The sequence below is a fragment of the Lathyrus oleraceus genome, chromosome 7 (assembly GCF_024323335.1).
Source record: "Lathyrus oleraceus cultivar Zhongwan6 chromosome 7, CAAS_Psat_ZW6_1.0, whole genome shotgun sequence".
Taxonomy (NCBI): Eukaryota; Viridiplantae; Streptophyta; class Magnoliopsida; order Fabales; family Fabaceae; genus Lathyrus; species Lathyrus oleraceus.
In genome coordinates, this window is record NC_066585.1 from 264,333,167 (window position 1) to 264,350,257 (window position 17,091).

Sequence of the window (17,091 nt, forward strand, 5' to 3'; positions counted from 1 at the left end):
AATAATGGAAAATATTTGGCTCAAACCTTACTAGCTGAGATAACTGGTGATTGAGTATAGGTGGTCGATTTCCCTTTTCTTTATCAACCTTCAATCTGCATGAAAACTTCATTGTTGATCTCTTTCATTCTTTTATTTTACTGGTGACTTTTTCTTTTTCTTTTTCATCAAGGCGCTGATAAGGTAGAAAATTAAAATCTGAAAGAAAAACAAAGGAAAACAAGTTCATTAATTTCAAACAAAGAGAAATACTAAAGGGATCATCCTTGAGAGCTAGCTATTACTCTTCCTTGAATCATAGTACAAAAGGGGAAATAGACTGAAATAAACTAAAACTGAAAACTAAAAATGATGGGTTGCCTTCCATTAAGCTCTTTTCTAATGTCCTAAGCTTGATCCTTTGCTCCTTTGTTAGGACAACATATATGACATAAAAAACACACCATCCTTCTTCTTTCTTTTGTTTGATAGTACTCCCATGAACTTGAGATATTGATGACGTGACTTCCATATCTTCTTCAACTTGATAGTAACGAACAATGCATAAATGACATCCAATACTATATCTATTTCTTCTCTCCCATCTTCCTTATTGCTACAATAGCTTTTAGGGGATTTTTTTGAATATTTTCTTGTTGGATATCTGCATTTAGACAAACAATTGAATCAAAAACTATATCATCTTTGCTTACCATTCTTGCTCTTTTCCCATATTTATTTTCTGCCTCAAGTTTTTCTATTATTGATTCAATGTTATCTAATGGCATGCATCTTTCTTCTTATTTTTCTTTTTTAACTCCTCCTTCATCAACTACTTACCATTCATCTTTGACTTATCTCTCAACTTCATCACTCTTAGAACTATCCAACATATTCCCATTAAAACCTCCAATTTTAAGTTGCCACATGTTTAGCTAACTGTCTCAATATGATTTTCAATATTCTTGATGGATGCTTCTATGTTCTTGTTGGATGCTTCAAGGTTCTTGGAAAATGCTTCAACTTTTGAGTTTGTTATTTCCAACTTGCTTTGAGTCAACATGAATTGGCTCACAGTCTCTTCTAGAAGAGATGACTCTATTTCAGGTATTTCTGAAGTGGTCTCACTTGTTCTAAAATTCTTTTGAGCATCCCTCATAAATTTGTTTAAAGTTTCCTCTAGAAGGGATGACGTCCTTGGTAGTGCATCTTGAAGAGGTTATTGGTTAAATTTTAAATTTGACTATTACCCCCGTTACAACTTGAATGATCATCCCACCTTGGATAGGTGTTGAAGTAAGGGCCTAGCTCTTGATAATTTCTTGAATAATTCGCTTCTTCAACATATGGTACACAATAACCAATTGTGTTAGGGGTGTTCGCGGTACAATTTTAGCGTTTTTATGCTAAAAGTCATCTGAACCGTAAGAGAAAAAACATGTGGTTTGGTTTGATTTTGGTTGGCTTTTAGAAATAAAACTGAACCAAACCAAATCAGCCAAATGCAGTTTGGTTTGGTTTGGTTAGTTCTATTTTTTACAAAAAAAATTATCAAGCCATACATACACATATAGATGACAATATAACTTTATATTTAGTCATTTCTACACTACTAAATAATAATAAAAATAGAGGAGATGAGAGATTAGTGAAAATGAAACATAAAGAACAAAAGATATGAGAGATTAGATAAGAGGTGTGATAAAAATAAAATTGAAAGAGAGAACAGTAGCATAAAAATGAGAAGATGAAAAAAAAGAATATAAGAGAGTATAGATTAAAGAAGAAGAGGCAACATGTATATGAAGGAGAATGTGTGATAATACTAAGAGAGATTTGAGAAGGCTGAAACTAAAACCCTAAGTGTGAGTGTGAGAATTTAGACTAAACTCTAATCTCGACAGGGATAGCTTGATATTTTGACAGAAGTTGTGCATGTTGTAGTAGAAGTTTGTTCAAACATGTTGTCGAAATATGTTAACTCATATTCTAAGTTAGTATGTCGATTTGGGCATTTGTTTAAGCTCAATTGTTTAAGTTAGCTTGTTGATTAAGTTGACTTAGTAGTCTATAAATAAACTACTTCTCTCAGGTTGTTGAGAGAGGTTAATTGTTGTTATTCACTTGTAATCTTTGAACCCTTATTAAGTAAGTGAATAATAAAGTAGTTTTAACAAAAAAAAATTCTTCTTATTCCCTCTTCCCTCTCTTTTGTAAAACTTAATAGCGTTTCTTGTGTTTGATCAAGAAACTCAATCTTTATCTCATAACTTTGTTATGTTATTGGCGATATCATTTCACAACAGTGAGGAAGAGAAAATTGTTTGTAATCATAAGGTTAAAGCATAATAGGTTTAGGTTTGGGTTAGATGTGAATTAAGTGAAATTTGAGATGTAATATAATGTAATTTGATTCGGTTTGGTTTAGTTTGCAAAATACAAACCGCAAACCAAACTGAACTGAGCAGTTTTGTTAAAATATGGCCTAAACACATTCTAGCCAAATAATTTTTTTTTGCAGTTTTTGGTTTGATTTAGTTTGGTTTGCGGTTTTCTATTGGGTTGATTCAGTTTTGAACACCTGTAATTTGTGTGGCCTTCTCCTCAAAAATCACACCGTAATGCCCTGCCTAGATTAATATTTGTTGGAACTAGAGTTGAGGCAACAAGTTGCTTTGATAAAGCTTGAAGTTAGTTGCGCTAACAGAATAACTTGAGAGTCAACTCCATTATACATGCCTTGTTTTACCTCACATACACAATCAGAAGAAAAATATTTCAGTAGCACTGAACTAGATAAAAAAATTAACTAAAAATAACAAAGAAAAAATTAAAATTAAAATAGTAACAATAAAAAAATATTAAAAAATAGAATTCTAGGTATTTACACTAACCAACTAAGAAATAGGAACTAAAACAACTAAAAAAAATAGAGATAAAATAGAAAATAGCAATGAATAAAATTCAAATTTAAACATAAAAATTTAAAGATAGCAAAACAAACTAGATAAAAAAATTAACTAAAAATAGAAAAGAAAAACTCAAATTAAAATAGTAACAATAAAAATAAAAATAAAATAAAAAAAAAGAATTCTAGGTATTTACACCAACCAACTAAGAAATAAGAACTAAAACAAACTAAAATAAAAATAGAGATAAAATGAAAATTAGCAACAAAGAAAATTCAAATTTAATCCTAAAAGTTTAAAGATAACATACTTCACACAAAATTATCTTGTTGAAATCAACAATCTCTAACAACGGCGTCAAAAACTTGATGACCTCTCGACAAGTGTACTGATAACGTCAAAGTAATAAAATAAGTTTGTCTCCACGAGGATTGTAATTTAACAAGCTAATTACGTGCAATTTTAAGTACTTAATTGGTGGGGGGAGGGGTTGTTAGAAAAGCGGTTATAAAACGAGAATTTAAAAAGATCAAATTCAAGATTGCGAAGGTGGTTAGGACTTTATTATCGAATCCCCTTGTTTTTACCTGTTGATGAACTGTGTGCCTCTTGAGATTCAATTATATTATCATCTTACTGCAAATTAACATAACCACTACATCCAATTCATTTGTATGCAACTCACTAATTTATACGGTAATTCCCTAATTCCTTAGGCCAATTCAAGGTTAAATTAAGTGTTCTAAGCGCGTTAATTCATTAGCAACAACTTCTAATTTTTATTCCAAGCTCATTACAAAGTTGAATAAATTGCCTAGCTCATTAGACTAATGGTCAGAAATCCCTAATTATCTAGATTGATTCATACGCCCATAAGCAACAAAAAACATTAACACGAGAACAATTTAAATAAGATATTAACATTAAAAGTACACAATAATTCTCAAACATACATATGACCCAACAGAGTAAAAACAAGGTTCATCTAAAAAAGCCCTAATATAGAGGAACTTATCTACTCATTGATAAGATTACAAATACCATGAGTGGAGAAGTATTCATTATTAAAATATATGGAATAATTTCTCTTCAATGACTCCAATGTGCTCAAAAATCGCTCCTTGAATGACCATAGCCGTCATTTTCTCTCTTTGATTCTGAACCCTCGAAAAAGTGGCCAAATAGTCCCTTAAATAGAAAAAACTGTGTCAGCGGAAAAAGTATCATCGCCGCGAAAATCAGTATCATGTTGCGATGCAAACCTCATCACACATTTCTCTTCCTTTTCCTTCACAAATTTCACTAAGTGTTTATATCTCATTTGTCTTGGATTTTTGCTTACTTCTTCACACTTTGTCTTTGCTTTTAGTCAGTATTCTTCTGAATTCATTCGAATTTAATCATAAAAGTTGTGTAATGACGACTATCATAATATATCACTTTGGTAAAAAGCTATTATAGGCGCAAAGTAAAATTTAAGCACAATGTCTCAATTTCGAATTTGGTTGGCATGCAAATATTTCATTTTTATTGTTCTATTTCTCTTTATCTAAGATAGCGTTTTTGGTAAAGTGCTAATAAAGGACATTAATTTTTTTTTGTATCGCTACATATGATTGCACTTTTGATAGAGCTTTATTATAGGCTCAAACAATTTTTTTCAACCTATAATTGTGTTTTGGATAAAGCGTTATTATACGTCCAGACCATTTTTTAGTCTATTATAACTTATAATAACGCATGTGAGAAAAGTGTTATTATAGATTTTCAGTTGATATATTTAATAACATTTAACATAAAAACACTATTAAATGTGTGGTATTGTAGATTAAATTTGTAGTAGTGATACTTTATCGTCGGCTTCTTGACGCCTCTTAGACGGGAAAACTCCACTAACATAGCCAAGCTCCTTACAGAAAGAAGACCACCAACTGGTTCTTCAAGTATAATTCCTCATAAAACCGGTCCCCTTCCTTGCAAACTTATGATCCCTCCCCCGTCAAGTAGTGACTTTGGGTCCAATACTTACAAAAGACGTATGTGCACACATATGGATGACCAGGTTATAAGTTGTAGATCTTCACATGCACTTATTTGTTAAGATGAATGACCAGGTATAAATCAATCCATGAAATTCTTCACACTATCAAAATAAGTCTCGAAGTATCTGATGTTTTTCTTCAAGGAGAGCAAACCATAATCGTTCGCATAGTTAGGGCTATTTTGAGTTTAAAAATTATAAAAAGCAATTTCATGGTCAGCTTACCCCTTATACTCGCACAAATGTTGGAAAACTTTAAAAGATGCCTAATTCAATGGATGTAACTATGAAGGGGGAATAAGCAAATGGTTCAATACCCTGACTTCAAATTAATTGAAAGGAAGGCGATAACCTATGAGGGAGAATAATCATTCATGAAAAAGAATGACACACCTATGGTATTAGATGCAAATTCTCTTACCACCATTTGAGGGAAACACTCCCAATTAGTTGTAAGACCCAAGTCATTTAAAACTTGGTCAAAAATATCTTCATGAACAAAACCAGAAATAGTTCCCAGTATGTATAAATCCACCCACTCGCCTGAAATATCCTTATCATCCATGTTAGTTGAGGTTGACACGATTTCAATGATTAAAATATGTTGTGAAAGAAAAACTAATGCAATCGCAATGCAACAAGCAAGCTCAAACAATGCCACCCTTAAGAGAAAACACTAACAATATAGTAAGTTTCATAAGAAAAAAAAAGTGATTAAACACTCACTATGTTAGAAATCCTAGAAAAAGGGGACATGGGCAATAGGAGAATGTTGAACTTTGGGACTCAAAGGAATGAACAATAAAACATGCAAAACCATGTCCAATAAACAAAGTCGTTTAGACTTGATCCAACACTAGAACAAGAACACTCTCAGATAAGAACGATAAAGGAAGCAAAAATACTCTTTTTTACAGACCGTTAACCACAAAAAAGGTAAAAATGAAGCTTCAAATACCCTTTATACCATATTCGAGCATTAAAGTCCGCATGATACATTGCACACCACCAACGACTAAGATTTCCTAAAAACATGTTCAAAAAAGACACTCAAGTACTTTAAAGAAGGAGAAACATCATTAATGACTAACATAGGGAAACATGTGAGTCTTTCCCAACTTTACCTTACATCTTACAATAAAGGAATTTAATGTGCCTATTCCCAAGAATGACAACGTCCCATCTAGAGCTTCCAAGACCAAGGATTTCCTGACCAGGTAAGAATATGTGTCACAAATCCTTGCTTGCAAAATAAAAATAAGGTTTTGGGGGGTAACTGTTTCGGGTTGTCCACAAGACCAAAAAGACAAAGGCCCAATAAAGAAGTATTGAATGAAAAACAGGTAGACTCGTTCCCTTCACTAAACATGTAATCCTTCTCGTGAGGACCTCACCAACTGTCCAGATCAAATTAACGGATGACCGTAATCCACGCATTGTCACACATTCAGTTACCAACAGTTTCCCTATTTAAAGAAATAAGTGATTCATTTCTCAAGTATTCAAATCATTTCTCATTAAAACACAATTTTCACTCTCATACTATAGAGAAAATTAAACAATTATATGACTATTTTTTTAAATTTTTTTTATCAATTATGTGAGTTGTATAATCATATATACTTTATTAACAAAATAAATAAATCATCTTCAATGCAAATAGTAATAGAACATGATATAAAAGAATAAGGGTTGAAAATTGTATAGATTAAGGAAAAGAATATAGAGGAAAATATTATTATATAAGAAAGTGGTACGATTATAAAATATAGTGTGCGAAAAATATTATGTTAGAGCAGAAAATTATAATTAAACAGATAAATTAGATATTAAATTAATTTATATATGTAGTGTCTTTTGACACATTTGAATATGTGAATAAGATTAAGTGAAGTTATTTTTATTAGATTGTTTTATCATCTTTTTAGTTTTTAGAATATTATAGTTTTATTTTTAGTTTTGATAGTGTTTTTGTTCCCGAGGCTATCAATTGATAATCTCATTCTTTAAATAATTAACATTCCATTTTCAACCCCAAATCCATATATTTCATATGCCGCTAATATCCCTTCATATACTTCTCAATAGCAAAATCAACCTTATTCAACTTCTACCGTAACATATTCACTCGATAAACATGCTCGCGATTTATAACATATTTAGGAATAAATTTCTCAATAGTGTCAATCCGATAAAAATAATAAATTATGAAGTATTTTATTTGATTGACAATATAGGAAGGTTATTCCAAAAATACAACAACATCAACACCATTATGGGATAAATTACAAGAGCAGAAAAAATATTTTGTTCAAGAAAGAAGAACATTGAAAAAAATTCTGTCTTGCAATCCATCACAAAGTATGATGCGTACAAGTTTGGAGAGACTACATATAAATTAAGTTTAAGATAAAATATCATTAACGAGTATTTTTATAATAAAATCTGGTTGTCTAATCCCTCGATTATTAAAGATAATTGAATGAATAGATCATTAATTTAAAAAAATATATATATACATATTTTTTAAAGAAATAAAAATATAAATTGCATTTGTTGGGATTAGAAGTATATCATAAATTATTTTTTCCCTCGATTATATTTAGAAATCAAGAGAATATATGATATTTATTAAAAAAAAGTATGGTGCGCATTGGCATTATACCTTAATTTTTTTTGGATGATGTAAACACTTTATTATAAAATATATTATCTTTGACAAGATTTCGAAAATCCTACGTATGAGTGCTTATTTGATATTTTATTATATTAAATTGGAATAAAAAAAAGAACTTTGCTTAGTGATTGATTTTTGAAGTTGAATACTCTTTATGTATTTTATATATTTGAATTTGAATTTGAGTATATGTCTAGATATTAAAATACTCTAATAACACAGACAATTTAATGTAACAATATTTGGATAAGACAATATAATTTAACTCATATCTTTTGATGATATGTAGCTTTTTTTTAATTCTTTTAATAATATATAAAATAAAATATTTAATAGAATATTTTGAATTTTCTTTTATTCTTATAATATCTTTTACTCATATTATTATATTGACTTCAAAAATATACCAGATTTGTATGAAATATAATGGAAGAGAAGGAATTACAAATTTTGCGGTCAACTCTTATGCAGGAGAGTTAGTTTAGTTGTGTGATAACAAATATACTATATCATTTATGGTACTTTGTATTTATAACCTGCTATATGTATTAGTATAAAAAGTTATAGATTTTGAACTTTATTAAGATAACAAATAGAATCTTGATTTTGAACTCCTCCTCTTAAGTCAAATAATATACCTTTTAATAAAAATATTCTTGTAAAATTTTAAAATATTTTTTCTTTTTTTCTTTATGTTAAACTAATTCTTTTTTATTTATGCAATTGTCCATTACCTCCTTTTTCATTTCATTTGAATAAAAAACTTTCATCAAATAACTTACATCATGTAAATTTAAATTTGTTTGAATACGTATTTGGTACCTATCATATTTCAACATTCACTTTCGTGTATGATATCAAGAAAAAGTGATTTTTAACAAAAACTTTTCACACATAATCTTAATTTAATTTAAAAAAAAAAAACAATAAAGTTGATTCCATTGTTTCATTAGAAAATTTCCTTAGTCTTACTTCTGATTTATTAGAATAAAGTATTTTAAATGTTTTTTTCTATAAATTTCCTTAGTCTTAATTTACTTCTTTCAATTAAATTATCATCTATTTGATTTATTTATCTCATTGTTTTGTTTTAATTGTTAAATAATTTATCTTTTATGTAAAATAAAAAAAATTATCACATTGTTTAGTTTTAATTGTTAGAATACTATCTTTAATTTATACTATTTAGTTGTCTAATTTTAAATGATGAAGTGTGTAATTGTCTCTCTCCATCTCCCCCTCTCTCTCAATTATTTATTTATTTATTATTTTGACATGTTAAACAAACAATTAGTCACATTGTCACTATTATTTTTTTATTTTTATTTTTATTTTAAGATTTTATTTTGAAATTTAAAATATAAAACTTTATTTTTTGGAGGCCTGGTTGTACTAAGTCATAACTAATAGTATTTAAAATTATATGATAATATGAATAATTTTTTAATTATTGTATGATGACAACATAAAACTTATACTTCATTTTTTTAATCAACTATGTGGCTCATAAATATTTTATAAGATAAAATAATTAAATTTAATATAAAATAAAGTAATATAACACATAAAAAAGTAAGGTGAAAATGTATAAATTAAGAAAGAGAGTGTATAGTCAAACATTACAATATAAAAAGTATAGGATTATAAAATATACTGTGTGTAAAAGTTTAAAACAAAACTACATTTTTTTTAATTATAATCTATTAAAGACAAATTTAAAGAATTGAAAAAAAAGAGAAAATAACAAATACTTAAAAATACAATATAAAAATAATATTAAATAATTCATTGGTATCGTAAAATACCTTATAAATTATTAATAAAGGTATAAACTTTTTCTCAGACGACTTATAATAATAAAAAATAGAATATGTAGTTGATAAAAAATAGAAAGTAACAAATATCACATGAGTTTTTATTATAAATAGTTGAACACACTAATATGATTTTTAGTTATAAAATGAACTGTATAGTCGTATGATTGTTAAATTCATAAGCATTGTGTGAATCAAATTGTATTTAAAATATATGATAATATGGATCATTTATAATTATTTTATGATAAAAAATAAAACAAATATATGATTATTTATTTTATTTTTTTTAATCAATTATGCGAGTTGTATAATCATATATATTTTATTAACAAAATAAATTATATCATCTTCAATGCAAATGGTAATAGAACAATTATAAAATGTAGTGTGCGGAAAATAATATATGAAAAATATTATTATATAAGAAAGTGGTACAATTATAAAATATAGTGTGCGGAAAATATCAGGTTAGAGCGGAGAATTATAATTAAATAGATAAATTAAATATTAAATTTATATATATATATATATATATATATATATATATATATATATATATATATATATATATATATATATATATATTTAAATATATGATGAAATTAAATAAAATTATTTTTATTAGATAGTTTTATCGTCTTTTTAGTTTTTAAAATATTTTATTTTTCTTTAGTTTTGATAGTGTTCTTGTTCTCGAAACTATCAATCGATAATTTCATTCTTTAAATCAATAATATTCTATTTTCAATCCAAATCCATATATTTTATATGCCCCTTTATACACTTCTCAACAACAAAATCAACATTATTCAATTTCTACTCTAACATCTTCGGTCAAAGAATTTTTTCAAAACTCTTTTCATAAACAAACATATTTCAACAATAAAATAGTTATTGGTGAGCAAATTAAATCCTCACAGCTTGCTTTCAAAGAAATGTCTCAAAAGTTCTCTAATTCATTCAAAAATTCATATGAAAAATTGAAATAAAAATATGCTCTCAAGAGAACTATAGAAAACAAGCCAAAAGAAGAAACCATAAATCCTAAAGATCTGATTGGAAATTTGTCAGTTATTATCAAACAACCATTGTTAGTGTATGTTTAGTCTCTAGCAATGCTTACGACATAAATACAAAACACAAACAAACAAATATCTTCAACGATTTTCGTTGAGTCAAAGTTCACAGATCCACTTTTGCGACCACTAGCGAAACCACCAAAATTACAACGACCACTAGCAAAACTCTCATATTTGCAACAACATCCGACCAAACCATTTTATTGTAATTTTTTCATGATAGATATCAAATATTCAATATTTGATCAGTGTTAATTCTCCAAAATCACCTTCGGTGCCGCCTCATTAGCCAAATCCATCTGAAAAAGCCTCATTCTCACCTCTAGAACCACCATATCTATTATAATCATGTAGGATAAATTTTTCAAATTTGTGTCCTTTCACTTTACTTTTTGTTTTAGCTTTCTATAAAGTATCAAAAAAAAAAAAATAAGAAACAAGTCTATGTAATGAAAAAAAAGTGTTGTGGTTTAGGAAATTGGATTCGCTGTAGTTGGCATTTTGCAGCATTCACGCTGTCACAATATTTATAATGTTTGAACAAGGTTGGATGATTCATATTTAATATAATTTTGAATTTTTAAAATAGTAAACATACTGATTTTATAATATAGGTTGTTTGATCTCAATTGAACGTACATGAAACCTTGACAACATGAACTCATCATTTTTCCAACTATAGTGAATCAAAATCTATGGTTTAGGTGTGATGCATTGAGGTAAACTAATCATTCCAACGGTCAGAATCTGCATTTTAGACTGAAAGTGGCGGTAAAAAGCACCAAGAGGGCAATTTTGAGAGCATTGGAAGTCATTTGAAGTCAGTACTTCAAGGATTTTCTGATGCGATCTTCATCTAATCAATTGGTATTTGACTGTATCGTTATGAGTAGTTAAACATCTCTAAGTTAGGTTTTGTTTGATGAACATATTTTGAACCTGTTTGGACATATGTTTAATTTTCCATTTCATGAATAATTGGAGTTATATATATATATATATATATATATATATATATATATATATATATATATATATATATATATATATATATATATATATATATATATATATATATATATATATATATATATATATATATATATATATATATTCAATTGTTTATTTTGATTAATGCTTTTTATATGAGATACTCTTTTAATATGATCTTGGCCACATAGGGAATACCGACTATTATTAGTCTATATGTTGGAACTAGGGAAATTAATATAATTATGCTGGTTGAATGGGGATAGGAGGCCTCGAGTAGTGGCAGTTGAATTAACGTTTTGTGCATCGCTTAATTTCACTTATGATGGTTGAATAGGGAAAAAAGACCCCAAGTGGTAATTAGTGAGTTATACACCAAGGAATTGAGTATAGTGGTTGGGTTAATTCGTCGTGAAAATATAATAAAATTCTCATTCATGTAATGCATTAGACATCAACGGGGGAGAAATAAGGGATCCTATACAAAATCTAATTGCTTTCTTATTAATTCAGAACAACTTTTATTTTATCGCATTCAAACTCAAACCCTTCCCTCTATCGGTACTTTTTATAATTGCACAATTATTGTCTTGTTAAACAACAACCTTTGTGTGTCATACCCCAATTTTGACCCTGAATCATTGAATCGATACATACGTCGTGACATTCGTATCATCCACAAAGCATAACATGCATTTCATCCCTAATAGTGCCCAAAATGTCAACCAGATTAAACTTTCGGATTTACAGACAGATCGATCAAACTAATTCTCAAATGTACGTGAAATAAACTGACGAAAATTTCAAAATTGAACATGAATACATCAATTTTATTAATCTACTGTTCGCGTAGTTTAACCTGACGTGCTCGTTTTTTTTACTACTTTTTCTATCGCATTGTAATCAGCTTGAGTCTTTTAGCCGATCACTTTTATTTCAAAATTTGCGTGTGAGTTTTATTCATTTTGAGTCTTTCAATTTTTATTTTTACGATAAAATGTTCAAAATATTTAAATAGGATTAGTTATGTTTTTTTTTGTGTTTTTATTTTTATTTTAGTTTATTTACTTTTATTTATTTTAGTCTCTTAAACAAATATTCAAAGGGGACTTTAGACTTTTATTATTTATAAAAACCCTAGTTGTCATCCTATATAAGGGGCCAATGCATGAACAAGAAGGGGGGACCGGTAGCGCCGCGCCTCTCAACTCACTTTAATCATCTCTCATTCATTTCAAAAGATTACAAAAAAACAAAGAAAAAAAAGTTTATTTTTTAGGTTCTCAGCCTCGTCCTCCCTCTGGTTTCACATCCATTATCATCTTCACATTCAATTTTTTTTACTCAGAAAAATACTCCCCTCCCCAACGTTACCTCACTAACCCTTTTCTCATTCATTACTGCAAAAAAAAACCTTTTATCTCTTTTCTTCCCACCATTATTCATGTACATACTATACCAACACCATAACAAAATCCTGCTTCATGTAAAATATCATTTCACCACCGTTATGAATAAGTTTTGATGTTCTTCTTTTCTTCATGAAGTTTCACCTCACAACACCTTTTCTCATCTTCTAAGAATCTCAGCACAACCTTCCATAATACTTATTTCCTTCCACCAACAAACCATAGATTACTTGCTTCGGTTCAATATAAAATCACACAAGCACTGTAACTGTTCACCTTACACCAATTCTCTCAGTTCTTGCTCCGACCATGAACGTTGAACCGCATAACACCACGGTGCTTCTTCCCATTTCCATCTCACCTTATATACATTTTATTTTCAATCATTAAACTTTATGTAGATACAACCTTTCTCTATAATATCTTCTAAACCCGCATTCACTTTATGTCAAGGAATTAATAAAACCACGTCGTATGGAACATAAGGCCATAGCTCAGCCGTTTTCCCCGTTCGATACACGATTCGTTTCACCACCTTGGAAGGCTCCACGTAACCCGTAACGGTTACCTTGTTTGCTTTCCGTTCAACTTCCACTTGTGTCACCCCTTTCATCCCTTCCACAGATTTCTTCACTTTTCTCTCACATCCTTCGCAATCCATCTTCACTTTCACCTCCACCGTCTGGAATTGTTTGCACTTTTTCTTGTATTTGGAACTTCTTCGGTAAGAGCAGTCAAAGAGGTCAGAGATGTGATCAAGAGCACCCATGGTGTATAACCGTTTGATAATGTTGTTGTCTTACAAATTCTACTTCAGAGTTCAATATTTATAGTAAACTAAGTTTCTGACAAAAGTAGTTAAGGATTGTAAATCGGACACGTCCACGTGTCTGATTGTTGTTTATCTGAAATATAGTCGGTGGTTGTTTTTGTCTTTATGTGATGTTTTCAAACCACCGTCATTGGGGCTAGTTAGTCTGTGACATATTTTGATAGCTTTATTTTCAAATTCCATTGCAAAATAGATTAACATAGGAGTAATATTATTTTCTATCATTGCATCCTAAAATGCCATTTATTATAAGTTTTCTTTTATATAATATAATTATAATTATTAAAATTTAATTCATAAATTCAAAGATAGCTTTATTTTTTTCAGTCAAATACTATTTATTTTTCCCTCCAAAAGACACCACCAAAATCAAATACTGCATGTTTGCATCGTTTCGCAAATGGTTGTGTTTTATGAATTTAAAAATCAAATACTATATGTTTGCATCGTTTCGCAAATGGTTGCGTTTTATGAATTTAGTGTAACGTAAACTTAATACTCCATTTTTCATCACCATAAATACTTCACATTCGCTTCACATTTTCCACACACAATCACAATTCTCACTCACTTTTCTCTTTTAGTATTATTATCATCATCACATCATCATCATCATCGCAATGGACCCTTCCAAGAACACAAATTCTACCCCAAACAACTCTCCCCCGATTTCCCCTTCACACTCTCCATCTGAACATGATAACACCCCCACTGAAACAAACCCTATCCCTGAGGCCGAGGGTTCTTCTGAAAATGTTATCATGAAAACTGCCGAGGAAGTTTGGGCTGAGTTAACTGCGGGTGATGATGAAATATACGGAAATGAAAGTGGTGATGGTGGTAATGAAGACGACGGAGACCAGGATGGTGATGCCTCTAGGTCTCTGGTGATCGCTGTTACTGCGGACGGTGTAAATGTGCCTGTGATGGGAAGTGGTGGTGGTGCTGGTGGTAGTGGTAAGGGCTCGAAGAAAAGAAAAAGTAATCAAGTTAGAAACCCTCCTCAAGGAACTCCAACTTGTCCAAAATGTAGAAGACAGATTGCGACATGGAAGGCAGCGTTTGGACACATGCGAAAACACCCCGAATGCCTGCACCGTGGTTTCTTTTCGCCACCTACTTTTGAACCACCACAATTGCCTGCGGTTGAGGGTATATATATACATATACATATATGACTTTATACTAACTATAGTTTTATAATAAATATTCAATTGAAAGCATGTTTAAGATTATTATAAAACTATTTTTTTTTATGTTTATGTGATTGTTGGATTAATTGAACATTTATATGAATGTGGTTTTTCTTATATGGTTGATTGTTTTCAGGTGATGGTGGTAATCAGGTGGATGAAGAAGTGCAACATGTTGTTAGAGGACTTGTTGTTGATTTGAATCGCTCCCTTACAACAGAGGAAGGGCCTTCTGCCGGCGGCGGCAGTGGAGGAAAAAAGAGAAGCTAACCAGCGGGGTCCGCAGCAGCACTTGGACCACCACTTCCACCATCACAAAGTGGGAATAGGAGAAATGAACCAGCACCACTTGAAGCGGCGGATGATGAAAATGAAGAAGGGATAAGAAAATTTGATTTGAACAGGTTACCTTCTTCACATGATGATGAAAGCGGAGAGAATTGAGTGATGGTGCAGAGATTGTTCAACTTGTTTTTGTTTATATTTAATCATGCCTACTAAGTAGTTTGTTTGTTTTGGTTTGTTGCTTTTTTCATTGTTGTGTTTTCTGGATTTTGAATGTGTAATGGAAGTTGAACATCTATGCAATAGTAACCTATTATTATATATTTATCTATGTTGGAGCATTACTGTAAATTAGTATTTATTTTGTTAGTTTTAAAATAAGAAAGTATATTATAAGTGATCCATTTTTGGCTATATGAAGATATGATATATATTGGATACAGTTGCATGCAGTTTGCAGATTTAGGGCAATTGATGATGAGGTTTATATGCGGTAATAGAATCTTTGAAATGGTTAAGTGGATCAGATTTATCGTTCAATATTTCTTAATTATGCTTAATTTACAAACAAAATTTGAAATATGGAAATTTAAGGTGAAAAATGTATAAATTAAGAAAGAGAGTGTATAGTCAAACATTACAATATAAAAATTATAGGATTATAAAATATAGTGTGTGTAAAAGTTTAAAACAAAGTTGGTTTATAAATCTTGAATGCTTCTGTCATCTGCATGCAAATCACCCAAGATTTTGAAACTAGAAGAAGCCTTTTTTTCATGTCATGTTTCATGTCCATTGTCAATAAATATTTTTCATGATAGAATAATCCTTAACTCAAATCTTGTATGGTTCCAATCCCATGAGTGAAGTTTGCATCAAATGGAATCTTTGATCTTATTTTTGTCCCTTTGTGGCTTGGGTTTAATTGGATATAAATTCTTCTAGTTCTATTGTGTTACTAAGTTGTTAGCACACATATATGATTTGTGTTTTAAGACTAAACACATGCATGTTGAAACTTTGATCGACAACATACTACTAAATTTAATTTTACAATTGTTATTGCTTCAGGTTTTAAACTCATTTTATAAGGCAGGTGTTGTTTTCAGTGAGTCTTACTGTATGAGTTTGAGGTTTAAACTATGGTTTCTAGTTTCTGGTTTAAGTTTTTTTTTGTCTTTGGATCTAAATTAGTTTTACAACATACCATGTTCTACATTGCAACAAGTTCAACCTGTTTGAACCGGTTGATTAAATTAAGCACACATAAAACACGCAACTGTATTAAATACACTCAATAGTATTAGTTTCTGTAGGTTTTGATATTAATGTGTAGGTATTAGTTACTAGGGTTTGAATTAAAAAAACCTAATTATATTGTTGTTTAATGTCAAGGAATTATAAGTTACATGGGAACCCTTTTTTGGATTTAATTTGTTTTGATAACAGGAACCTCTTATGAACTTGTTTAAGATGAATTATAAGTTAGGTTTAGATAACCCTTCAGTATTATGTTGATTGGTTGGGAATAAGTCTCATACATAGTTTTATTTGTTCACTTTAATTTCCTTTGGTACTGCTTTGAGATAACATGGATTGAATTAGTAGCACTGTCTTTAATTAATTTAGATGTCATGTGATTTATTAAGCTGCTTAAGTTTTAGTTTCAGTATCTGACCCTCTAACAATAACACAATGTCCCTGTTATTGTAAATATAATGGAAATTGTAGATCCTGTCTACTTAGTACAATTTTCTAATGATTGAATGCATTTTTCTTCTCCTATTGTGATTCTAAGTAGTTACATTGGTGTACACTCAAAATCATGTAATGTTATTTGATTGCAACTTGTTATTGTGGATACTTTAGTTTTCTGCGAA

At 29.6% G+C, this 17,091-nt stretch overlaps 1 protein-coding gene across 1 annotated transcript; it reads left to right on the forward strand.

Moving 5' to 3' along the window:
- Positions 1-14,353: 14,353 nt before the first annotated feature.
- Positions 14,354-15,196, forward strand: LOC127103344 (uncharacterized). The gene is made up of 2 exons (XM_051040610.1): positions 14,354-14,885; positions 15,063-15,196. Exons 1-2 carry the CDS (start codon positions 14,354-14,356, stop codon positions 15,194-15,196), a joined length of 666 nt encoding a protein of 221 aa, XP_050896567.1.
- Positions 15,197-17,091: the final 1,895 nt, after the last annotated feature.

Coding starts and splice junctions, on each gene's coding strand:
- LOC127103344 (XM_051040610.1), top strand. CDS start 14,354: ATGGACCCTTCCAAGAACACAAATTCTACCCCAAACAACTCTCCCCCG. Junction 14,886..15,062: donor ACAATTGCCTGCGGTTGAGG/GTATATATATAC, acceptor GATTGTTTTCAG/GTGATGGTGGTAATCAGGTG.